Source organism: Pleurodeles waltl, chromosome 6 (genome assembly GCF_031143425.1).
Source record: "Pleurodeles waltl isolate 20211129_DDA chromosome 6, aPleWal1.hap1.20221129, whole genome shotgun sequence".
Taxonomy (NCBI): Eukaryota; Metazoa; Chordata; class Amphibia; order Caudata; family Salamandridae; genus Pleurodeles; species Pleurodeles waltl.
The window spans coordinates 1,598,970,804-1,598,996,490 of record NC_090445.1 but is presented as its reverse complement, the minus strand read 5'-3'; the positions used below and the strand labels follow the sequence as shown (position 1 = coordinate 1,598,996,490).

The 25,687-nt window shown below is 43.0% G+C and overlaps 1 protein-coding gene across 3 annotated transcripts in view; it reads left to right on the top strand.

The window, feature by feature from the left end:
- ABCA2 (ATP binding cassette subfamily A member 2) overlaps positions 1 to 25,687 on the top strand; it is a 499,989-nt gene that overhangs the window by 383,512 nt on the left and 90,790 nt on the right. For all 3 annotated transcript variants that reach the window (XM_069241449.1, XM_069241450.1, XM_069241448.1), the window contains exons 32-38: positions 1,406 to 1,511; positions 3,311 to 3,422; positions 4,705 to 4,765; positions 7,466 to 7,640; positions 19,372 to 19,487; positions 20,079 to 20,226; positions 21,304 to 21,427. In XM_069241449.1, the coding sequence (XP_069097550.1) occupies positions 1,406 to 1,511; positions 3,311 to 3,422; positions 4,705 to 4,765; positions 7,466 to 7,640; positions 19,372 to 19,487; positions 20,079 to 20,226; positions 21,304 to 21,427 (842 nt within the window). The remainder of the gene's footprint in view (positions 1 to 1,405; positions 1,512 to 3,310; positions 3,423 to 4,704; positions 4,766 to 7,465; positions 7,641 to 19,371; positions 19,488 to 20,078; positions 20,227 to 21,303; positions 21,428 to 25,687) is intronic.

Below are 25,687 nucleotides of genomic sequence, written 5' to 3'. Positions count from 1 at the left end.
CAGAGTTCTTTTCACCAATGCATCTATCTAAACCATCCAATGCAGAGACTGCACAGATTAGGCTCTCAAACATTATATGTAGAGGTGTAACATGCATAGAGTGGGTAGACAGCTATTTATTGCCAAAGCCAGTGCTTCTAAGGGCATGCATATAATAAAACCCAAAATTTTACTTTGTTCTACTCTTCCAAAGCGACCTGACATTGCTTCTAGGCACTAGGGAAACAGATCATTAATCCACAACATTCTGTCTGCATAAATGTGCTAAACCAAAAAGTCTTGAGGCAGTTTCTGAAGTATAAATGGTTTTCCTGCAATTTTCAGCGATAAGGGGAATCCATTCCAATGGCAATTAGTTGAACACTGAAAAACCTCTGACTCCTTTGTTATGGAATTTCAGGATGCAAAGTTGACAATACTCACATTGGTACAAGGCATCCACCAGGACTTTTCCTGAAGACATAATTGCACATTCTACCCTAGGACTCTGCTTGATTCTTAAGAATTGTTCGTCTGCAGGACATTTGTAAGGCGAAGCCTTTCCCCCTGAAGGTTGCAGAAGTTTTGTTTGGCCATTTGGTGGTTCACCATATTTTAGGTAGTTTTTCTTCTTCATCTTGGTTATCAGAGGTCCCTTCATCCAAACTATTAACACATTTTACAAAGATCAAGAATTCTCAGCGGTAGCAGTATTATTTAGAAGAAAAAGTGACTATCTACTGTTAAAGCTGGTCGTATTAGATACTGAGTTCCATATTCAGAGTCTTTATTGCCTATCCAGCCCTTCTCACTGTCTGTGGGTAAGGGTAGATACATGCAGATAAGTTTTTTTTTTTTCTTACGTTGTCTGCTAGTCTGGACAGCTCGGGGAACTAATGCTGTCAGGTGAGACTGTACAGTATATGCGTAAAAATGTCATGAGATGCTGTTGGTGTCATGCTATATCATTGAACAGCAATAGCCCGCACAGCAGGTACATTATGTTTTCATCTCTGGATTTGCCTTTGAATCTTGAGGATTTGATTCCAGTGTTGTGAGCATTTTTATTGGTCATCCGCATTCCTCATTACACATAACTCCAATATTGTCTTTCTGTCTTATTTTGTTGCACGTTTACACAACACCCAATAGTTTTTATTATGACTGTGTGTGAATTTCAGATGATTTAGTAGAAATTATATTTTGTTCAGTGCAGTATACCCATTATATATGAAAGTGAGAATATCCTCCTCCAACCGCTGCTCCAAATTAGCCACCTCTATTATCCAGTTTTATGGCAGCATATGCTCTGCTTGTGTTTAGCAGAGTGAATTTAATTCAAAGGTTACCAGCCATGGGTGTGTTTTTATGATTGTGGGGAAGTAGGAGTTTGTATGTTACATGATATCATTTATCTCTTTTACAGATATGGCGCTCTAACTTTTGGCAATGTCCAGCGATCCATCCCAGCATCGTTTGGCGTGAAAGCTCGTCCGATGGTTCGGAAGATTGCAGTCAGAAGGACGGCTCAGGTAGGGCAGAAGGATAGTACTGTTTTAAAAACATTGGGTGGTGCCTAATTGCAGCCTACCAGAAAGCACTACCTAAACAATTTATTTAGTAAGCCCCTGAGAAGAGGAGTCCTCTAATATTCAGACCAGTCTTGTTTATATCATTCCCCATTGACTCTAAGGCTTACTTGTACTCGCAAAATAGCTCTCTGGTATTTTCCTCCTCAAGGTATTAGGGCGGGAAATGTTTCCATGGCATTACGACTACTACTAAGCTGTAATGGCCAGCTCTAGCATCTTCACTCAAGAGCTCCACTGAGAGGGCTTTTCTGGGTAGCTACAGAGTAACAATAGGATACAGATCTTGCACATAACAGGGAGAAATAGACCTGTGATGTGTCAAATCACATGCCGCAGTAGTGGTTGGGGGTATGGGGTTATAAAGTGGAGATGGTCCCAGAGTGGAATAATAAGTGGAGTTTCCTGTGTACTTTTGTGTGCATGTGATTTGAATCACTCGCTAGTAGTGCAGTACCTCATCCTCATTCCTGCCTCTTGAAAGGTAGTGCGCCTTCGGGAGAAAAATACATTTTTAAGCTTGAAATTTAGTATATGTTTTGCTTGATCCTTGTAATGCTGGCAGAAAAATCCGAACTTTGCTTTACCTTATTGCCAGTGTCTGTGAACACTTAAAAAAAAAAAAAATCATTTTTATTGACATTTCCAAATATCATGTACACACTGTTGAGACAGTAGACTGTCCACACGATTGCCATGCATGGTATGTGCATACAATGCTTATAAAACCAGTTTTGTTACGCTTAGCCATCCGGAGTATGCATTTAGTGGGTGCAGGCCATGTCCACCCTGTCATATGATCGGATATCAAGAAAGGTTAGAGGAAAAGGAGAATGCCATGTTGTATTATAGTTCCTTTCTAAAACAAAACTGAAACAGTAACTCTTCAGTCCCTCTACCCCCAAGAGGCTTACCACAGTAGAGGAGTGCCTCTGCGACCCTGTGGGATATGAGGGGGTATGAGTGCTGTGCCTGTCAGCCAGATGGGACCCGGGGCGGGTAGGGCAGGAGCCCAAAGGCGAAGCGGCTAGAGAAGACAGAACGGCACCAGGAAACCGGAGGTGAGATGGAGGTAAATGAGGATGTTGGGTGCCTAAGGGAGGCCTAGTGTCATCCTTGGTTAGGTTTGTGAATTTGAGAAGAATGGTGTCCCAGTATATTGCCACTGGGTGTTTTTGTATTCACCTCTCCCCAGAGCTGTGCGCTCTATCTGTGAATCTTTCCGATGCAAAACTGAACAAGCAAGTTCTTTTTTACTAAAATTGTTGAAGTTTCCACAAATAATGAAATCTTGCTTTTTTGTTGAGCTGGACATAGTGTTTCGAGTGGAAGGTGCTCCACATGGTGGGGAAGATTCTGCTCAGAAATTAGTTGCTGATGTGTTGATATAAGTTTGTACCCTAGACATATGCTGCGCCCCCACATCGCACTTCCATCTTTCCCACTTTAATAGGTGTGTTCTTTTCTTTCTTTCTTGTACCCTATTGTTCCTAATTATTGCTTCTGGATTGTTTCTCTTTTCCCCTGCCAGTGTTCCACTTTTCTCCTCTCCCTTCTCCATCATACCCTTCTGACTACCTTTCAAATTCTCAATCTATTTACTATGTTCCTCTACTCTGCTTTTACTCTAGCTTGTTCCATTCTCTTGATGTACTCTTTTCTTTTTTTGTTCATTGTGTTCATTGTGTATGCTTTCTTTTTACCTTCCCCTTTCCCTCTCTAATCCTTCTCTATTATTTCAGATCTTCTACAATAATAAGGGTTACCACAGTATGCCTACCTACCTTAACACATTGAATAACGCCATTCTGAGGGCCAACCTGCCCAAGAGTCGGGGCAACCCTGCTGCCTATGGTGAGACATTTGGCACTTTCCATCTGGTTTTGTGGCGGGAAGTTCACTATTATTTATAATCCAGTTTTGGGGCTTAATTATGGGAGCCCACACTACAACGGCATGGTGTTTTATAGAGTCTGATTTATTGATACTTGAATTGGCTTTACAGTCCTTGTACTGGTATAACTCAGGCTCCTCCAAGTTGAAATTCAGCAGGTGTATATACCTCAATAGCGTCTATCTACACCCACTGTCAATCCACGGCTGATAGCAGACTCATCTCTGCTAACTGATGTCAATGTTACATACATCCAGCTCTTGCCATTCATGGAGTGAGACTTCACTGACCTCTCTGTAATGATTACAAGCTAAACTGCTGGAGCACCTGCCATTCCATGATGGGGAACTTAGTCTTCTTTGGCGTTACACCCTCATGCTGATCTTTAGTCCCTGCCCTCAGTCGTTACACTAGTGCTAATAAACTTAAATGTGCCAATAGAGCATATTCCTTGCAATGGTCATACCTGCAAATAAACCTATTTGATTGCTGCATTTTGGAACAACATTATGCTATTCTGGGATAGCATGGGTGTGGCGGGTTAGGGCATTGGTGCATAGCAAGATAGTGATGGAGTGTGTCTTAAAACATCTGGGGAGCTTGGAGATAGGCTGGTCGAGTTCCGCTGTTAGAATAACATGGTTGCGTTAACATAGGTTGGTGGAGTTTTACACAAGGAATAGCGGAGGATACAGAGGATCAGAAATCTGTTGTTTTGAGGGAAGTTGATGGAGTTCCCTTCTTAGAAAAGCAGAGGCCAGGCAGATTGGGATTGGGGTGGTTTAGACAGTTCAGTAGAGGTCATCCATTAGAATATCTGAGAATGCAGCGGTGTATGACCATGTTGCATTAGGGAAAGTGGAGTTTTTTTATTTTTATTTTACTTTTAGCAGGGGATGCAGTGGATCAGAACTGTGGTGCATTTGGAGGGTTGGCGGGTTTTTTTCCTTGGGAATGGAATAGCAGATGGTACAGCTGGTCAGGGCTCAGTTCCTTTGAGACCTGTATAGAAGCTGTATAGTTGCACTACAGTGAAACGACTCAAGGTGATTTACATTACTGTTACGGTGTTCTCAGTTTTCCAGATAATTACACAGAAAGATACACTGCACCAAAGCCACGAGGCAAAGAAATTGACCTGGAGGAAACCCTAAAATTCGGCTGATTTTTATTACTTTGGATATTCCTTGAGCATCAGTTATTTCTAGTACAAAGAGATCCTGATTCAGATTTCTCTTTCAGGAATCACGGTCACCAATCACCCAATGAACAAGACCAGCGCCAGCCTGTCTCTCGACTACTTGTATGTATCTATTACTGTTCCTCGGTCTAACACTATAAGCATTCACAGTATGCTTGTTTGTCTGGTCGTTATTGACTCTGACAGAACTGGACTAAGAGGTCTGTAGTGTGTCAATATGTACAACTGTTTTTTTTAATGGATTATATCTTTTTATGCCTCGATCCATTCCTGAACCTCTGTTGCTTGTATGTAGTACAAAATTCCATGTATTCCATCACACGATCGACAATTAGGGACCTGGATAGGCCCATGATATCCCTGGTCTGGGTAGGAAAAAGATGCCGGGTCACTTTAGGCACACGGACATTGGACTGGGTGGAGAGTGGTCTAGGTCTCCCAGCCTAGACCTCAATTACATTGTACCACTGCCAAATAATATTCAGAGGAAGTTATCTGGAAGAAGAGGCTGCTAAACGGATCCCTGAGAGATGTTTCTCTGGTAGTATTACTCATAAAAGGCAAAAATGTTCCTCTTAGTTATCCATAGAGTGTGCAGCAGACAGGAAAGGAGAGAGGCTCTAGTAAAAATCCTCCAAAGGAACCTATTCTCAAGGGCCCTGGAATTTTGATCTCTACCACAATTTAAGCATATAATCTGTGTATGTTGAAAGCCTGTCGGAAGGGGGGGGTGCCTCACCTTAGGGGATTTAAATCTTATAGAGACATTAGTTTCCTTTTCTGAGGCATAGGTGGTGTTCAGGGTGAGACCCCAGCAATTCCTTCTATATGCTGAGGTAACAGTGTGACCGCTAGGGAGATTTGAACAGAGTTCATGAAAACATTCAGTTCTCGCGCACCCTTGAGACATTATTAGAACTGGGAATGGGGCATAGGTTGGCATCACAACTATAAACTGGAAGCCAACGGGAAAACAAGACCTTTGATGGCTAGGTAACAATAAGAGGAAGACATCCAGGAACTGCTTACGGACGGGGATTTCAAGTAATGCAAGGTTTAAATTTCTGCACTTCAACATCATACTTTGCAGGTACTTAACCCCATTAAAACTTAACAAAATATATCCCCAAATCCTCTCCCTGCCTAAGATCTCTGAAGCCTTTTTTATATGCATGACCTAGTTTGGTGGTTTAAAAGTGGGTAATTGGTAGAGAGTGATAAAGAGGATGCACCCAACAAGGGGCATTGACTTAGAGGTATCAAGCAAGCAAAGCTTACTGGGCATTGTCCCGATACCTAAGAAAGGTAAGAGCCAACATCAGTTTGCAGTCCTGGGAACAGTGTTGGCGCAACACTGGATAGCTATTCACTGGCACCACTAACATGGCCTTATCAAAGAAGCATGGGAAATGTGATGGAAAGTACTTTGTCGGAGAAGTCCCATTTGAGAGTGGCTAGGATGGATGACAAGGCTGCAGAGGGTTTGAATATGGGGGTATACATGACGAATTGATTGTGAAATCCACCAAACACTGACCACTATAGACTCTGGGCGTTAACATACTTTCCCATACAGGAAAAAGTTGGGATTAAGGAATTAGCTTTCATACCAGAAATATCGTGATGAAGCAAGAAGAGTGCTATATATATGAAGCATATGAAAAATGTAAAGTAATACAAGTACTGTTCTTTGGAAAGTACTGTATTAATCGTAAGCTCTAGAAGTAATGCAACAACAAAGCGTGGTTATATTTTTACTTGATAGATTGTTCCCTAAATAATGTAAACAGTTTGAATATCAACAAAAATGTTGTAAAAAAATTATATATATATATATATATATATATATATATATATATATATATATATATATATAAAGTCGAAATGAAACATTCACACCTATCCACCTTAATACCTCCTCCCTGCATACTTCAATGCAGAGTTTTCTCCACTACATAAACTGGAATGTATGATAGGAATAAATATTTCACTGATATGGTTTGTAAAAAAAATAGGTGGAGACATCCAAGGCAGAAGTTGGAAGTGACCAAGGAGCAATAGTTGGAAGTGACCAAGGAGTAATAGGTGCGGGCTTGGTCATCTTTTGATCTTACGATGTTTACACTGAAAGCTAACGGAGGTGGTAAGGAATTCTAGTGTAAGGTACTATAATGTAGAGACTGTCCCAAAATCCTTATCTTTCGGCTGACAGATGGTTAGCAGGCTACAGTAGATGGACCTTTGGTGTCTGTCTACTTCTTAGCCCTGCATTTTATCCTTTCGGTACTGATTAACGTCTGTGTTTCTTGTTTTAGCTGAATTACATCCTAGTTTAGTTCATGCTGCCATGATGTAGAGAGAATTCGATGATCATGTGGTCAGCCTTCTGTTATCGATAAAATGAGCAACATAGGGCTGAGGAGAAGTGAGCACGCGCTTTACATATCCAGTGTTATTAGTGAGGCACTGAGAGCCCCTTTTAAGTTTGTTGCCTCTCTGGTGGGACGGTGGACTGAGAGAGAAATCAAATTCCATACTCAGCCTTTCAAGTTGGATTCTTTTAAGACTGAAGAATGGGGTGGAGTCTAGGGAGGTTGTAAACCTTCCTTCCTGTTGTCATGCATGCTCCGTTCGGCCTTTGATCTCTATGTGATGCTCAATTTCATGCTCACTCACTCATTGGTTACCCTTTGCAAGAACTTGGGGATAGATGAGGAAGGGGTTTTAAGCTTCTGTGCCTGTGCAGTGGAAGTAAATTCCATGAAGGTACAGTATGACTCCTTGTCATGGTCTCTCCTTCAGGTTGCAAGGCACAGATGTGGTGATCGCCATCTTCATCATCGTAGCGATGTCCTTCGTGCCAGCAAGCTTTGTGGTATTTCTGGTTGCTGAGAAGTCTACCAAGGCCAAGCACCTGCAGTTTGTCAGCGGCTGTAACCCAGTCATCTATTGGTTGGCTAATTATATTTGGGATATGGTGAGTGCAAAACAGTTCCCAATCGAATGCTCACTTCATAGGATAAATTTGACAACATACATTTAGCCCTGATTCTGTATCACAAGGGGAAAGACAATTTCTGGATTGGGGCTGATGTTCAGGAGTCTTATAGATTTTCAGTGGCACAAGATAACAAGTTCCTTCTTGAACAAGCACCACACAAATAAGCTCTGGGAGTAACATCCAATGCAGTATGGCTTCTAAATGATTTGCCTTCCTAAAGTAGTGATGAACAGATGTTTAAAGTACATCTTTTGGGCCTAGTTGATCACCATTAGTTGATCAGAAGGCTTGGTCAACATTCTGCTCACATTCAGGTATATGAGTGCCACTGGACATCAAATACATCATCTATTTTAGTTGTAGCTTTGAGGGAGCGTTCCAGCATATATTCTGAGATGGGGCGATAGTATTGGACAAAAGAAAGCAAAAGTTAGAACTTATACTGTTTTGATCATGTGCCCAATTGCTAAGCAATTCTGTGCTCAATACATATACTTAGTATTATGTATAACATTCACATGGAGCTACTCTTTCACTATTCGTCCATCCCTGTTAAGTGCTGTGTAAGTGCATCAGTAGTATTTGATTCCTGCTTATGTTCACTGTGAGCAACATGGTACGCTAAGGGCATCTTATTTCTTAAGTAACCATACCATTAACATGTTTGTGCTCGCAAGGTCTGAATAGTGACTTGCCTGTGTGTTTTGCTTGTCCCCAGTATAACCACACCCATTCCTCTGCAGTGACCTTTGTTGCTGCATCTGGCACAATGTAGCTAAAATTTGTTGTGTGCAGCAAATCTATAATAGCCAATGGGCACCCTAATGTTTCTGCTGGAACTGGCTTGGTTCTGCACAACATTATTTCTCATAGCATCCACATTTCGCTGTGCATCCTTCCAGTAACAGATCGTAGCTTGTGCCTAGCTACAAATGACTTTTTCTCTCTAGTGATAATCTACCCTTTCTCCTGCAATACTTGCAGTCAATGATGGACTCTACTGCAGGCAAAGGTCGTTTGTGTACCCTTCATGTTCTGTAAGTTTGCTACCTCCCTCCAGTGTGTGAGGCTAATGGACGTTCTGCAGGCTCGCAACGGCTGTGTGTGTCCTGCGGGTCTGTGTAGGTCATGCATGCTCCTTGCCTGTATGTGTTCTGTGTCTTCTGTAGGTGTATGCTGATTGTGTGTATTCTTAAGCTCTGCATAGACTTTTGGTGCTACTTGGCAGGCCTATGTGAGCTGCATCTGCACTCCTACAGGACTGTACTTACTGTGGAAGCTGTCATGCTGGTGTGCAGGGATAATATGTGCTCTCTGGAGGATGTGAGATAGTTACAAGCTGCCTCCTGCATGTATATTTTGTCAGTGGGTGCCCTTCTTGTTGCATGAAAGGGTAGTTGGTGCCATTCTGTCTGCATGTGAGAACATGGCAATTGTTCCCGATTTTTCAGGTTGTGGGACTTCTTACAGGTGTGTTAAGGTCCCAGGTGTCTTTATGCTGAATCATTGACACAGATTATTGTTGACCCTCCAAGGTCATAGTGAACATCATCTATAACATAAGAGTTCTGTGACTGCATGAATTAAGTGACTGCCCCATGCATTTCAAGCTCAGGATGTCTTCAGTCATCCACAAAGGGCAGATCATTGGACATTTATCTTTCTGCATGGCAGCTCGATGCCTCATCGGTCTTGGCCTGGAATCACACGTGTCCAATCAAATAATTCACTGCAGGCTTTTCCTTAACTAACCATAGGCCACTTTTGTCAGCCTAAGAGCCCCATTGAGTAACCAAAGTAGAGATTGTAGTCAAACTGCACCTTAGTCTGACTTTTGTAAAATAGGTATTTCTTTGATTATCTCACCGAGCTATATGAGCGCCCAGAATGGGATTCTCCAATAGCGGGCTACGCCTTGCCTAATAATTCACAATGAATAGAATAGGTGAGCTTCTGTCTGACCTTCTCTGAACATGCCTTCTTCTGAATCTTGGAACTGGATTTAGTGATGTCTCTTGAGTAGACCAAGCAGTCTAACAACTAGATAACAATCAAGGAAAATAAATTGCTTCTATGTGTCAAAGAAATCTTCTCATGTGCCAGCCTTAGTCCCTCATGTGCCAGCTTTAGTCCCTCATGTGCCAGCCTTAGTCTGAAAGGTCTGCTCATCAAAAGACAAAAAAAATTAATCTGTGAAATCAGCGTCAGCCAGCCATGGGTTCTCTTAGAAATTGTGTGCTCAACAAGTAAAGACAAGATGCGTCACTTATAGATTATGCCTACAGTTCTGCTGTGGGAATCACATTGTACAATCCAGTCTTGAGACTGAAAACGTGAGAAAAGAAAAAGACGACTTTCAGTTGTAACAAGCAAGTAAATATTTTGGACTGACCAAGCTAATCAACACTTTCTTGTCTTGGAAGCCAAGATGTGAAAAGACTCAAAATGTATGGGTGGCTGATGTCAGATTCACCGTTGCCGCACAGCGAGCAAGGACTCGGAGTGAGGAGACAAGTGCTCTGAGAACATTGCGCACCGAGAGGATCCAGATACCGGTAGTGGTATCGGTACCAGCAGCGGGAGCATCACTGGCTTCGCCCCACATTGTTGGAGGGAAGGGGCCACCTGCTTGCTTCGGTCCAATACCGAACATCCGCTACACCTATGTCCCTACATTGTTGCACTGCTACATCAGCGTGCCAGCCCTTCCGCTCCCCAGCCCACCTCAGTTCACTTAATATCATGCAGTGGCCATCCTAGATCATCGCGTGCTGGCCACACCCCCGCTACAACCCCTAGCAGCTACTGCAGACAGACTGCTTTATCTGACTTTTTCAACTTCCAACGGCTCCCATCCCAATGAGCTGGTTATAGACTACGATATTACAGCTTTAATTTCAGCCTATATAAGCCCACACAACGGCGCACAAGACTGTGGAAGCCTCAGGAACGTTAATAAGCTGAGGGGAGGTCACAAGGAAGCAACACGTATCTGAGGGACACTAGACTGCCCGGAGGAGAGTGAGGTTGCGGTATAAGTCGATATCCTATGGTTGCGCCAGAGTGATGCGTAGGCGGCCTGGCAATACTCCAGTACGGTTTGTCTCCCTGTGTGCTCCCTGCCCGCTTCCCCTATGCCTGGTGCCTTTCTCCTCCTGTGATGCCCAAAAACTCTATCACTGCAATCATAACAGCCTCTGTTATATCTGCACCAATACCAGCAGGCACAGCAGCTGTTAGTGCCAGTACCTTAAATCAATACCTAACGAGCCGAACAGCCCGTACCATTCACTAGACTGTAGCATGTTCTTTCAGACCTTTTCAAAGTTTAAGCCCGGATCTCGGGTGGGGTGGGCCACAAGGGGCATCAGCAGATGTCATCAGCACCACAGCGACCCAATATAAGGAACGACTAACTCAGAGGAAACAAACCATTTCTATATGGCTGGAAATTGTCAAATAGACTCTTCCTCCAAAAAAGAGGGGTATAACACTGGACAAACCACAAGCTGATGCGGCCTTAGCATCAGCCTTTGCTGCATTGGCACCAGCCACTCTGAGTGGACATTCCACCCCAAGAGGTTTTCAAAACGGGGGCAGCTTAAACACCAACAAGCACGCATCCAGCCTGAATGCAGGAACCCCATCACGTAAAGCCAGTAAAACCAGTGACAGCCAGCTCCTTAGCAAAGCGGCAAATAACTCACAGGGCATATGCATGTCCGTAAGCCTTAAGCCACCTCCTGCCAGAAAGATCAACTATAAAAGCACAGGAAAGCCAATTGAGTATTTTCTTTGAAAGGACAGACGTTCTCAAGTCTCACTCTCCGATTCTCAGTCGGCAGTAGCCATGGCAGCAAAAGAGTCCACTGAGTCCCTCAATGTCCACCCAAGCCTCACCACACAGATGCAACCCCTCCTGCCCTTTTCCGAGAGGGGAAAATTCAATAACTGAACTGTCATCTGAAAACATTTTAAGTGCATCACTGGAACCGAACCCGAGAACAACTGCAGTGGCCCGACCTCCACCCATCTCGAAGGGGGACCCAGTTTCACAACCACTTTTCGCACCAGCAGAAATTTAAATCTCCCCGTATCCACCCAGTTGCATGCGTTCTCTGCTGCTCCCCTCCCCACATGGAGGAAAGCTCTGGCTTAGTAGGGCTCATGTCTAGCCACAGAGCATCATAGAAGGAAGTTTGGGCCTGGAGAGGAGTTTGTCAGAGTGGCCGGAGCCCTTTAGTAATCGTAATTATTTAGGTAGTGGCACCAAACAAAGTGCTGCTATCTTAAGGTCTAACTATGGAGTGAGTACTACAGTCACAATGCTTCAAAATGATTGGTCAACAACTGTGCTGAATCTCAGGCATACAAAGCCTCAAAGTAGTTACAAGAAAATAGATCAACTCACCTTCTTGCCTAATGTTACGCAAGGCAGTCTACTGCCCTCAATTAATTCTACCTTGACTGCTATGACAAATGCTCTGACATGGCAGCCAGACAAACTGGTGATCCAGTTGGATCTGATCAACACTTTAGCATCATCAATAACCAAGCTGGATGTATATTAGACGCTCTGGCTCTAGGTGAACAACGTGCCAATTTCAGTGGGAAGGGTAAAATTATTTGTTTCTGTCACCCAATTGTAGAGAAATTGGGCACTCTGCCAGTGGTTTTATCCACCATGGTATTGAATTAGAAACAGGTCGTCCAACGGACAGTTAAACCAAGACCTCAAACTCCACAACCAGTGCTGATCACTTCCTCAATTATGCCTGGTCTAGCCAGCCACAGTTTACCACCAGCACAAGGTGAACCAGCTATCAGATTGCACCCTGGCTTGCTTGACCGTGTGTAGGTCCACACCAACTAAACCTGTCTTGGATGTTCATGCAACTAGTGAAGGCTTCTAACTGATTCCAATTACCTCGAAACTGCAACAAATGGTAGTCAATCTCCATGTGGAACTCAAGGATTGCAAGACAGTTGGATAATAAATGGACAAGACTACTCTCAAAAAGATCAAGGAAAATATTGAAAAATGCTAAAAATAAAGTCGTAAAACACTGTCAACAAGTCTTACAAAATCATGTGCTCCAAACTCTGGCAAACCCAGCATGTGACAACTTGGTTACCCTGTACCATAGCTTCACTGGAAACACGGTCCCAAAAAAGGTAGAAGGTGCGCAGGAACCAAATAAACACCTAACAACCAGCACAGTGTATCCTCCAGTACTAGATCACCCAGTAAAATTGCTTGAACACCAAGAGCCATCAGAGGTCTCCATTGTGTTGTAAGCTCAGTTTAGGGCCACTCAACCAGCCAGACTTTAAAACTCAGCCACAGATTCCAATAGTTCCGCAGAAAACTCAGAAGCCAGCTAACTTGGTAAACTCTCACATCAGCGCTAATCTGATCTTGGAAGAAAAACCTTGGCACAACCACATTATCAGTCATGTTAGCAGTAACTGTATCCATACCGAGCCTAGATGCAAACAAACACCAGCTATACTGATCTCACCCCGCACTAACCCTTTGAGGGCCCACACGTCTTTTTAAATATATCTACCTTGCTGAGGTTGTACAAAATTGCCCACAATCTATCAAATATAACCACAGAAGACATCCTCGGAGATGAATTTAAAACACTAGCTAATTGTGTGAGTGGGACAGAGTCAACGGTGTTAACACACAAATCCCCTAAATTAGTGGCATATATCCTGTTTAGTAAATAGACTTTTTTTTAGGAGTGGGGGATACAGATTACATAACCATTGCCCCCACGAATACCCTCACCCGCTGAAGGCACCACAAGAGCAGACAAGGCCTCGTGGACAACATCATCAGAGGGGCAGGAAACTGCCAAGTTAACTAGTCTTCTAATAAGGTGTGAATATCCCGCTCCTACTACAATCAAACTGGTTTAACAAGGAGTATAGCTTTATAGCACACTGACAGAACAAAACAAGGATATGACTGGAGTTGGCTATTAACTACACTCCGGAGTAACTCAAACTATTCCATGCTCAAGTAGCTCTCCACGCCAGGCAAATCCCAAAAGGAAACCAAACATAAACCTCATATCATGGAATGTAGGAGGGCTAGCAAAGCTACTCAGATCCCTAATTGCAACGTCATTTATCCAGACAGCCGATCTCCTTTGTTTCCAGGAAACAAGGGCAATTAACCTCATCATAATGCATGGATTTCATGAATTACACTAACCAGCTACACAAACCAATATATTTGGGAGGCCCTCAAGTGGCCTCTCTATTTATGTAAGCCTGAGTCTGGATTTGAAACGCAAAACACTTAAACCACAAGACGAAACTATCCACTTGGCCATCCTAGAAGGCCTGTGTATAAACAACCAGCACTTGAAGATTCTGCTTGTCAATGAATACTTTAAGTGTTTCGGAGCAGGGCGCATAGGCTGACTGATCCAACTTCGTGATTCTCTTTAATCCGTGCTCTTTAAAAACACAACTCTGGAAATCATCATATGTGGCAATTTCAATCAGCGACACCTGGGAACAGACTGGTCAAATCAGGTTTTAGCAAGCCATGGCACTAGTCCACTTACAACTCTTTTTAGTAACCATAGTCTAAATTGATCCAGCATATAATGGAAAGCACGCCTTCGGCACCAAGATTTCAGAACTCATTTAAGGGAATAAGCACTTTGGACTGTGTTTACTACTACATAAATCCTTGATGCTTTAGTGAGGTTTGAGATCCTGACTTATCCCGACAGTGCCTATCCCTCACTTGTTACTTCCCTAGAATTTAGCTCCAACAGACACAAAAATCTTAGGACAGTAGCAGATTCAACTGGCAAGGAAAGCCGGCATTTATTCAGAAGGATAAAATGGGAACCAATGAATCTGGGGAAACTCAGATTATGGGAATCCTTTATAGGCCCGCACATCAAGGCCATAAGCGGTAAACTCATACTGGCCAACTGGGATTAAATCCTTAACGGAATACATCAAGCACATACCAAAGAGTATTTACCAACTCCCAGCAAACAACAACAAAAAGTCACACATCACCACTAGTAAATTGAAGATTCATAGACTCCAAAAACCCTGTCAAAAAGTACGCAAAAAAACAATTAAAGCTGAACTAAAAACAAAATTGCAGATCTTAAACAAACAGCGTAAACAGATGGTCCGGGCAGCAAAATGCGAACAGACAAACAGAATTGATGCAAGTATACACACTGATGAGTAAACAAAGGCAAGATTACCTATGGAGGTATCTTAAGAACAAAATCAGCCCAGCAATGGCCAGAATTAATGTCATCACTGAACTTCAGTGGTCCCTGTATGTTCAAAACCTATACACAGGCAAAACTGTAACCAACCACGATTTAGATGCTTTGAGTGTCTGTCCATAAATCCAGAATTGGAGAGTGCTGGTAACTGCAAATGGTCTCAAACGCTGAAGAAAATCAGAATAGGAGCACCGGGCTCAAATGGCATACCTGCCCAGATCTTCAAAAAGATTTAGACCTGTGGTCTGCAACACTATTCTGCTTTACCAAACCTGTCTATCGACCATGCAAGTCCTGAGACCTGTATGGGCTCCATCTTGAACCCCATATTTAAGAAGGGCGATGGGAAGGATCCATCTAACTGCCGCCTTGCCCTCTTGGATATTAAAGGCAAGGCTTATGTTTCTGTCCTCTTGAAAGACTTGGAACGTTGGGCAGATGCAAATGATATAATCCCGTTCAGTCAAACAGGTTTCAGGGCAACTTTTTCCACACTCGATAACATTATGGCCCTTTTCTACCTAACCCATCAAGCAAACAGCAAGAAGCAGCTTTTGCTGTTTGTCTGTTTTGTGGACTATTCGGCCTCTTTTGATCTGGTTGACAGGAACAGCTGATTGAGAAAGCTCAGAGGTTGGGGTATCCCGAACTATCTGCTCCACGCCACTGTATCCTTATACACTTCTACTTGGGTGAGGGTCAAGTTAACAGCGACAGCGGTCACCAGGAAAATCAAGACAAATAACTGCCTAAAGCAAGGTGGTGTGCTTGCGCCCCTATTGTTCAATCTCAGATTGCATATATGGCGCAGCACTGAAACAAGCTAACCTTATCCCGCCTAAAATAGGAAGCACCAAGGCCACAATATTACAATACGCTGATGACATCATCCTTCTGGACCACCCCCAGAACAGGCCTACAGAGAGCCCTCAGCGCCTTGCACAGTTACAACCTGGCCAACAAAATGGTGGCAAACGGCTCTAAGACTAAAGTGCTAGTCTTTTGCAACCCGACCAAAATATCAAACTTCATCTGTAGTCTGGGTCCATTAAAAATTGAAACTGCTGACGCCTATAACTACATGGGTGTTTGGATAACATCAAAAGGTGGCGCTACAAAGAACTTGATGGACACAGCTGGAAAGGCGGAATCAATAATAATCATAATGTGTAAACTCACTGGAAAGCCCTTCTACCATCCCGATAACACTGATATTAGCAGCAACCCTCCTACCGACGATTAAGTATGGCCAAAAAGCCAACCAGGGACAATTAGTTAACATAATTGACAAATACCAACTCAAGCCATATAAAATGGTCTTTAGATTACCATCATACCTCTGGAGCTGCCTAATAAGGCTAAAAGGGAATCCCTGGTCGCTTTACCTCCACAGATCAATTGCCATTCTCCAAATTGATTCGATAGTACTGGGCACCCTGCAGCTTTCGTGTGCCACTATTAAAGCTATGCTGAAAAAACAAACGTAAGCACTGCCAAAGGCAAGTGATATGGATAAACTCAGTAAATCAAAACTACTACACGCTGTGGGGCAATAGTACGTCAACGCCCAGCCGGACTGCCTTAAATCCCAACCTTATCTTCCCTGCACACTTGTCAAACGCTGCCTAAAACAAATAATGTTTGCAAGGCTAATGGGGCTGCGATCCGAAGACGTAAACCCCAGGTGGCAGACACTCACCAAACTTGTCAATTGCAGACTTTGTGCCTGCAAGAATTAGTCCTTGGATCGTTTATTATGCTGTTACCAGGCACTTTTATGCCCACCCCACACACTGCTAAACCCACTCTTTCTTGCCTACGGCAAACAAATCTGCAACAAGGCCACGACATTGGTGTTCACTCTTACGGAGCAGACGGAACTGGCTAAATTTGGCAAATACATCAGTCTTATGCAATTGTGCATGAAAGAGGTGACTAAAGACCGTAAATTGTCTGCAGAGATACACAGAACTGGTATTGGTTGATAAAAAAACTGTGTACGAAAAGGCCAGCTAAGATTTCACCATTGATTGTCCATCACCTCTTGCATCTACTCTGGTGGTCGGTAAATCAAATTAAATTTTCACTGCTACCACTAGAGCTGAACGTTGGATCACCGTAGCCAGTTCCCAGTTTGTGATCAAGCACTTCAGGCACTTTACAGCCTTGCGAGCAGAGTACCCTATGCATAAGACTCTGTGTTGCTAAACACGGCGGTCTACTCCATTGTGCATGTCAAAGCAGCCAGTTACATCAGCACAGTTTTGGAGACTATTGGACTTCATGGCTCAGTTTGTGTGTAACTCAATGCTGCTATTTCCTTTCTTTTTATATTGTAAGGTACAATAAAGCTTATTTCTGGTGAATCCAAGTGTACGCGATGTGCACTTCTTTTAAGCACTTGCCTGAAGCTGGATCCCGTTGCGCTTATAAAACCACTATTTCATAAATGCCAGGTGTAGGTGACAACCAAATAAGGGTGCACATTATGCCTGTCAGGTTTTTTTTTTTTTTTTTTTTTTTTACAATGCCTTCCCTTTTGTTTTTAAATTCTTCTTATTTTCACTTAGAATGGCAACAACGTAGAAGTCATATTCAGTTGCCTAATATTATTGGAAGCAAAAGTGCCCACATTCATTTTATTGTTTGCATATTTTTCCTAGTTATATTAGTGAGTCGCAATCCTTTCGTATTGTAAAGTCATTTTTTAAAATGATCATTTTCCTACCAAGGACTAAGAGAGAAGAAAGCATGAAGTCACCAGCGTCCTGTTGATGTACTACAATGCAATTTGATAAACAAAAACCGTGCAAACCCCTAAAGTTAGGTATCTATATACATATTGAAAAGTAAAGTATCTCTATATGTTGATATACCAGGCGATCTTCATTCAAGAACCAGATCTGTTGTTATGGTATCCTTCCACCTGGTTTATCCAACACATCTTCCGTACTCTCAATATCGTCTGTCATTCATTATCTTTAGCCGATAAGAGCATTGTTCAAATGTCTCACCGTTTCTCTGCTGCTGGTTTCTTACAAAGTCCTCTTTGTTCTTTCATTTTCAAGATTACCCCTTCTGCTGTCACCCATTGTTCTACGTCTCTTTTCCATCTGCTCTGGGGCGGGCCTCCATGCAGTCTCTATTTTATAGCCGTGGCTCGTTTAGACATCACTAGTGCAAGATCAAGAAATGTGGCACTTGCTGTGGCCCTCTTTGACATAGGGTAAAGGCCCAGCAAGCATAGTTCCATCTGCAAAAAGTTTGTTTTGCTCAACGTATGCTCCAGCTCCCCAGGCACTCACATCCAAAACTGGTCAAGCACCGTGGAAGACCATGCCATACATTTAAATCGTGCATCACCAAGTTACATCTTGGACACCCTTTGTCCTCTGTTCCAGCTATCTTGTCCAATCTGCGAGGCGTCAGGTAGATTGTGTGGAGGTAGTTAAATTGGTTGTATCAAACTTTGTGTTTCTAGGGACTTTGAGTGTGTTCCAAGACAACACTCCCATTACTTTCCATGGAAGTCACACCCAGTCTCATCTTCCCATTTTCTTTTAACATGAGTCCGGGTCTAGCCAGGTCATTAATAATGCTGATTTATAAAAGCCAGTATATTAATTTACTCACACCACCATATCTGAGGAGAATTTGGAGATCCAAGGGTATACGTGGCTCAGTTTGACTGTCACTTCTATACTGCTCATTGCTTGAGTTAATGCTGCATACGTCAAGGTAACCAGATTTCTCAATGCCCCAACTGTAATCCAGACATCAGAGCCTTCCTATATAAATCAGCAAACAGGTGTATGAGTGTCAAATTTATATTGAAAACACATTTAAGCCTGTGCTTTATTTTTTTCCCCAAACTGTTTTATTGGGGTTTCCATATACAAACAAAGATAGAATATGTTCTTTCTCAACTGTACAATGGGGTATTTTCACTTCGAATTAAATATGCAAGTGTATCGGTAAAGGTTTCATTTAATTTGTAAAGCTCTTTTCCTGTCAGTTCAAAATATCACCCTGAAACATGGCTCTCGCTCCTACTTCTACAACCCCCAGCGAAAACTGAAGTAATTGGTACAGTTTCCTACACTGTTTGCAGCAGCTACACAGTTATCTTTCATATTTACCTAGTATGTGCTCAGATGTGCGTTTGCAGTTGTTTCATACACACTAACTTACTCCTGAGTGTATATTCACGGCATATGTAAGTACAGTAAATTTCGAAAATATATTTCTCACAAACATACACATGCAGTCACTGCAAAGTGAGTCCTACATATACACATGTAACTTCTCTATGGTTTTTTTACAGGTGTAACGGTAACTCAAAAATTAGAAATTCTTATCTGAAATGGGCTTCATTGTGTAACTTGACCTCTTTGCCTTCTCTCCCTGATCTGTTCCACTGTGGTCATCAGTTGAATTACCTGGTGCCTGCAACCTGTTGCATTCTGATTCTCTTTGTCTTCGACCTGCCGGCCTACACTTCTCCCACCAACTTCCCAGCGGTGCTGTCCCTCTTCTTGCTCTATGGGTATGTTAATCATCTGCTCTGTGTTTTAATTCTTTCAGTGGTTGGGACAGAGGAGCGAGGAAGAACTATAACATATAGCTCTTAGTAAAAGAAGTCTTATTTTTGATGAGGGACAAAACCGTTATCCTTCTGCATGATGAATGTTCAAGCTGGAGCAAGAGGTACCTATAAAAGTGAACTGAGTTGGGAGATGTTTAAATTAATTCCCTTCAATAGGGTGTAGAGGGTAGCATCTACTATTTCACTGGTAAATAATTATTTTAGCTAATTGAATGTCCCTAGTATTCCAAGAAGCCACACTCTAGAAGTGAATATACTCAGTTAGATTCATCTTAGAGTGTCGGAATTTAGGCCATGTTGAGAGCAACACCATGACCATCAGAGCCTACTGCTGATTGTCACCTTGATGGCCAAAAGTCTGCTTGCTTTAATGTGGGGTTTCAGTATGAATTCTAGAGTAGGGTTTGGCCTATTCAGTGGTAGTGTGTTATCCTCTCCATGAGGACCTCAGTGGTAGCAGAATAAGCAGGAGTCACTGAGGCATGTGAGCGTATTTGTGCCAATATCTAATGCTTGGTCTGTCTTCTACAGTTGGTCCATCACCCCAATCATGTATCCTGCCTCCTTCTGGTTCGAAGTCCCCAGTACGGCCTACGTGTTTCTGATAGTCATCAACCTCTTCATTGGAATAACTGCCACTGTTGCTACATTCCTGCTACAGCTCTTTGAACATGATAAGGTATAGTGCTTCCTGTGGTGAGTACAGGTGAAACTGTAAGGTAATCACCCGTAACCAAGCATCTGCTAAAGAGGTAATAATCTAAACACCCACCACAGGGAAGACAATACATTAAGCTTCAAGTACACAGAACCCTATAATCTGTGTGCCCACTATAGGGAGTAAAATATTGTAAACTGCTTCCAAACAGCGCACAATATGGTAATCACAAACTACAGAAGAACACAAGCAAAGTGTGCGCTACTGAGGTAGTAATAAGGTGAGTATCCACCACAGGGCACACAGTAAGGTAAATCAAGAAACTACAGAGGTCATGTATTTGTGAACTACCAGGAGCTCAAGATACAATCAAGTATGTACAGACTACAAGACCCAAAAAACAGGCATGTTACAGGTGATATAGTAAGCTAGGCACATAAAGGTACCAACATATAATTCAACAGGGACAATAAAGTAGCTGCTTAAACTATAAGAGTTACAATCAAGTAAGCATCTTCCACTACAAAAGGCAAGATAAAATATAATACACATCTACGTCTGTTAAATTAAGTGTACACAATAAGGACAATCGATCTAATCCTTACATGGACACAATATGACATACATTAGTAGGCACTTCTTAGAGCACAGAATGATAAGCACATATACAGGCTACAGGCCCACAATACTGAATGCGGCTGCAGGTGTGATTTTGGTACACACCATGGTGAACAGAGGCACTGATTACTGAGAAGCACTGTATTCTTGGAGAGTGGTTAGTTTACTTCAGGTTATATCATTGGGCAAGGGGACTTTCACCACATTCTCCAGACATAGCACCCACTGGACACAGTGGAACCTTCAGTACAGGATTCCTAGAGAATTCTTATTTTTTAATGCTATGGTGGCATGGTTTGTCAACTTTGAACAGACACTTCCAGATTCCCCACATTACTGCCATTTTGCGCTTCAGACTTTTAACCCACTCTATTCTACACTCTCTGTATTGGTAATCAAGCTGTTTACCCATCTCATCACAGTGTGTCCTTCTGACTCCAGGAGTTACTCAGCCTCATGTCACCTTTTCTGTGCCTGCAGGACCTTAAGCTGGTGAACAGTTACCTAAAGAGTTGCTTCCTGATCTTTCCCAACTACAACCTGGGCCATGGGCTGATGGAGATGGCTTACAATGAGTACATCAACGAATACTACGCTAAGATAGGTAAGTGTGTCCATTGCTGTCACGTTTGCCAAATTATATTCATGCTTGACAGGTATTCCCATGATCTAGTCCCGATTGGCCAGAATTTTAATTACATTTACTGACACAAAAATGTGCGTCGTTCCATATAGAAGATGGAAATCACTGGGGAGAAACTGAATTCTTGTGGGACACCACAAGTGACTGGTAGCTGCAAGGTGCTGAGGAGGCCATGTCATGGGTTGAGTTGAGAGTCCTGTAGAGGTTGGACACAGACCAAGGAAATACACTCCTAGTGAAACCCATGCACTTTGAAAGGAAGTTGAATTGTTTAAAATCAATAGTGTTGACAGCTACTGACAAATCAAATTGGATAAGTAGGCAGGATTTGCCCATGTCTGCAAGTATGAGTCTACTGTCACAAATGTGTATGGTGGCCATCTTGGTGCTAGAACGCAGTGTGAAATCTACATGAAAGTCATGTTGGAATTAACACATGTTGATCAGCATTTCATATGATGTTACTGTTGACTAGGAAGCGTTCAATGATTAGTAGGTTTGGCTTCTAGTCTAGCTCTGTGCAGGCTAAAGGATTTTTCCTGTTTTGAAGGTGGGTTCCTTTTGATAAGGAGGTGTTTATTGGACTAATAAAGTTGTTTCTCACCAGTGAAGAATTTCTAGGTGATCGGGGGAAGGATATGCTCTTCGTAGATGCCTTGAGAGAAGGTTGACAGTGAAGTAACATTCGTTTGAGAGCATCTTAAAATTGAATGTTCCATAGGATGAGTTGGCTGGTATTCTGGTAGATTGCTATTGGGGGTGGTGTGATGTTCGATTTTGAATTTTTTCGGCGAATGATGAATTCATAGCGCTGTATTTGTCTGAGTGTGGTACTGGTGGTTCAGACAGGGTGTGGGCTTTGCTTCAGTTGTGCACATCTTTTACGGTAGTAGGTGTAATAAATAGCTTTGGCTGCTGAAACGAGGCTTCTGTATGCTGACCTAAGTATTTTAATGTTAGACGGTTCTGTGGTTCAGTTTTGTGCCACATTTCCTCATGGTTTTATTCGTTATGCGTATTTGTAAAGTGCAGTACCACCTATGAGGGTACCTTGGCGCGGAGCAGGTGTGTGTGCCTACCCCTTCCTATGGTAGGCCGGTTAGTTGAAAAGCCAAGTCTTCAGCTTCTTCCCAAATTCAAGAAGAGAAGAGGAGGTTCTTATGTGGAGTGGGAGGTTGTTCCACGCTCTAGGAGCGATGTCGGAGAATGCCCGGCCCCCTGATCTGGTTCTAAATATGGTTGGGATGTGTGAAAGTAGGAGTCCTGCAGAGCAGAGGTGTCTGATTGGCTGGAGGAAGGAGGTACCATTGTTTAGGTACTTAGAGCCTGAGTTGTGTAGTTGCTAGACTTTTCATCCTTAACTTTTAAATGTAATTGGTTTATCCATGATTGGCATATTTGATTTACTAGTAAGTCCCTAGTAAAGTGCACTAGAGGTGCCCTGGGCCTGTAAACCAAATGCTACTAGTGGGCCTGCAGCACTGGTTGTGCCACCCGCCTAAGTAGCTCTGTTATCATGTCTCAGACCTGCCACTGCAGTGTCTGTGTTTGCAGTTGTTAACTGCAAATTCGACTTGGCAAGTGTACGCTCTTGCCAGGCCTAAACCTTCCCTTTTCTTACATGTAAGGCACCCCTAAAGTAGGCCCTAGGAAGCCCAAAGGGCAGGGTGCAATGTATGGTTAAGGTAGGACATATAGTAATGTGTTTTATATGTCCTGACAGTGAAATATTGCTAAATTTGTTTTTCGTTATTGCAAGGCCTGTCCCTCTCATAGGTTAACCTGGGGGCTACCTTTAAATATGATTAAAGTGTACATTCCCTTTGGGAGCTGATACGCATGTGGAGTTTGGGGTCTCTGAGCTCACAATTTAAAAATACATCTTTTAGTAAAGTTGATTTTAAGATTGTGTGTTTGAAAATGCCACTTTTAGAAAGTGGGCATTTTCTTGCTTAACCCATTTCTGTGACTCTGCCTGTTTGTGGATTCCCTGTCTGGGTCAGTTTGACAGTTGGGCTGGTTGCACCTCTCACTAGACAGTGACACAAAGGGGGCTGGGGTGTAGTCTGCATTTCCTGATGGGCCATCTGTGCTAGGAGGGAGGGGAGGAGTGGTCACTTACACGTGAAAGGGCTGTGCCTGCCCTCACACAATGCAGTCTCCAACCCCCTGGTGTGGGTCTGGGGCCTGGCCTGGGAAAGGCAGGATTTCACAAACAAGAGAGACTTTGCTTTGAAGTAGGCCTACTTCAAAGGGCAAAATGGGTATAAGAAGGGCACCCAAAACCAGACTTTAGAACACTTCTGGAAACCAAGAGGAACCTCTGCCTGGAGAAGAGCTGAGGAAGGAGAGCTGTCCTGCCTGTGACTGTGCTTTGTGGAGCTATCCTGAAGCTGCTGATTCTGCCTGTGCTAGAGGACAAAGTCTGGACTTTGTGTTGCTTTCCTTCTTGTGAAGATCTCCAAGGGCTTGATTTAGAGCTTGCCTCCTGTTGTTTGAAGTCTCAGTGATAGCAAAGACTTCTCTTTGCCAGAACCTGAACCTGAAGCTTCTGGAGAGACTCCTACTCTGCCAAGTAGTGCCCATCCAGTTCCTAGGACCCTGAGAAGAGAAGCTGGCAGCCCAAGAGTGAGAAATCCTCGCACAGACCGCTGTGCGGGGAAAAAATCAACGCAACTCTGATCTGCAGCTGAATAATCGACGCGCTGCCGGCTTCGTGGCTGAAAATCGAAGCTCGCCTGCAATGCGACCAGAAGATTGACACCCGCGGCTGGAGAAACGATGCGCACCATCGCTGACGGAGGCTGGTGAGATCACAACCCTCACAGTGTGGCTTTCGGACCATTGTGCGGCTGAATTTCTGATACAAACACCGTTGAGCATGTAAAAACGACGCAAGGCCTGCCCGGACCCGAGAGTGCTGACCGGATCGACACATCGCTCTCCTGCAGAAAGAAGAAACGAAGCACGCCGACCTGACTAAAGGAGAAATGACGCAAGGTCTCCCTCATGAGTGAAATCGATGTATTGCAAGCTCTTTTTGACGCCCACTCGCCCGTGCTGGGTTATTTTTGACGCACCCAAGGTACATTTTCACACTAACAGGGTTAGCATTGTGATTAAAATTACATGAAGACTTTTTGCATTTATAGTGATAACTTGACTTGTGGATTGTGGATTTTTGTCGTTTTGGTCTTGTTTTGTTTAGATAAATATTTTCTATTTTTCTAAACCTGTGTTGTCATTTTGTAGTGTTTTCATTAAGTTAATGTGTGTGTTGGTACAAATACTTTACACCTCGCACTCTGAAGTTAAGCCTACTGCTCGTGCCAAGCTACCAAGGGGGAAAGCAGGGGTTAGCTGAGGGTGATTCTCTTTTGCCCTGACTAGAGTGAGGGTCCTTGCTTGGACAGGGGGTAACCTGACTGCCAACCAAAGACCCCATTTTTAACAGTAATGCACTGAATTTGTGAGGAATTTGAATTCAGTGCTTTGTGTATCGGGAGCCAGTGTAGCTTCCTGAAGTGGGGTATAATGTAGGTTCTGTATGGGATATTGAGGATGAGTCTTGTTGCCAAGTGAGTGCTTGATGTCTGAGAATTTGTGGCTGTTCGAGGGAGTTGATAGTTTACAGTTTATGGTTTCTACTTCGTTTAAACAGTGGATGTCGTCATAGAAATTGAAGCAGGTATGTAGAATGTAAGTCAACATTTACATTGGCTGCAGGATGGAAGTTGTTGCAGTGATTAAGTCTTGTATGAATCTTTAAAAAAGCAAAACTATTTTGCTTTTTTGTTTGTTGCTGTTTAATAGTGGGGATGTTTGTGTGTCTGTGTGTAGTGAATTGTATGGTGAAAGGCTATGTTAGGTGCAGGTGTGTTGGAGTAGGCAGTTGATTATGAAGTTGTGTTACACACCTTGTCTACACGTTTACTTTCATGTTGCCTAATGTTAAAAATTTTAAGAGATCAAAGAGTAGGGACCGCATTTTCTTGGTGGCAGTATGTACTCAAGGGTTCCGGTCATGTAGGTAGACCTAACTGGAGTGGTTGGTGGATGTGTTGGTAATGATCACTCTGAATCCCCCTATGAAGTTGTATCTGTGGTTGGTGGTCTATAGATGAGATTATTTGGGAATCAAATAGTGGGAAGTAACAGATCTGGAATTCCTGGAAGTTCTCCTTAGAACCATAATTCTTAAACTTTTGACTTCGGTGGACC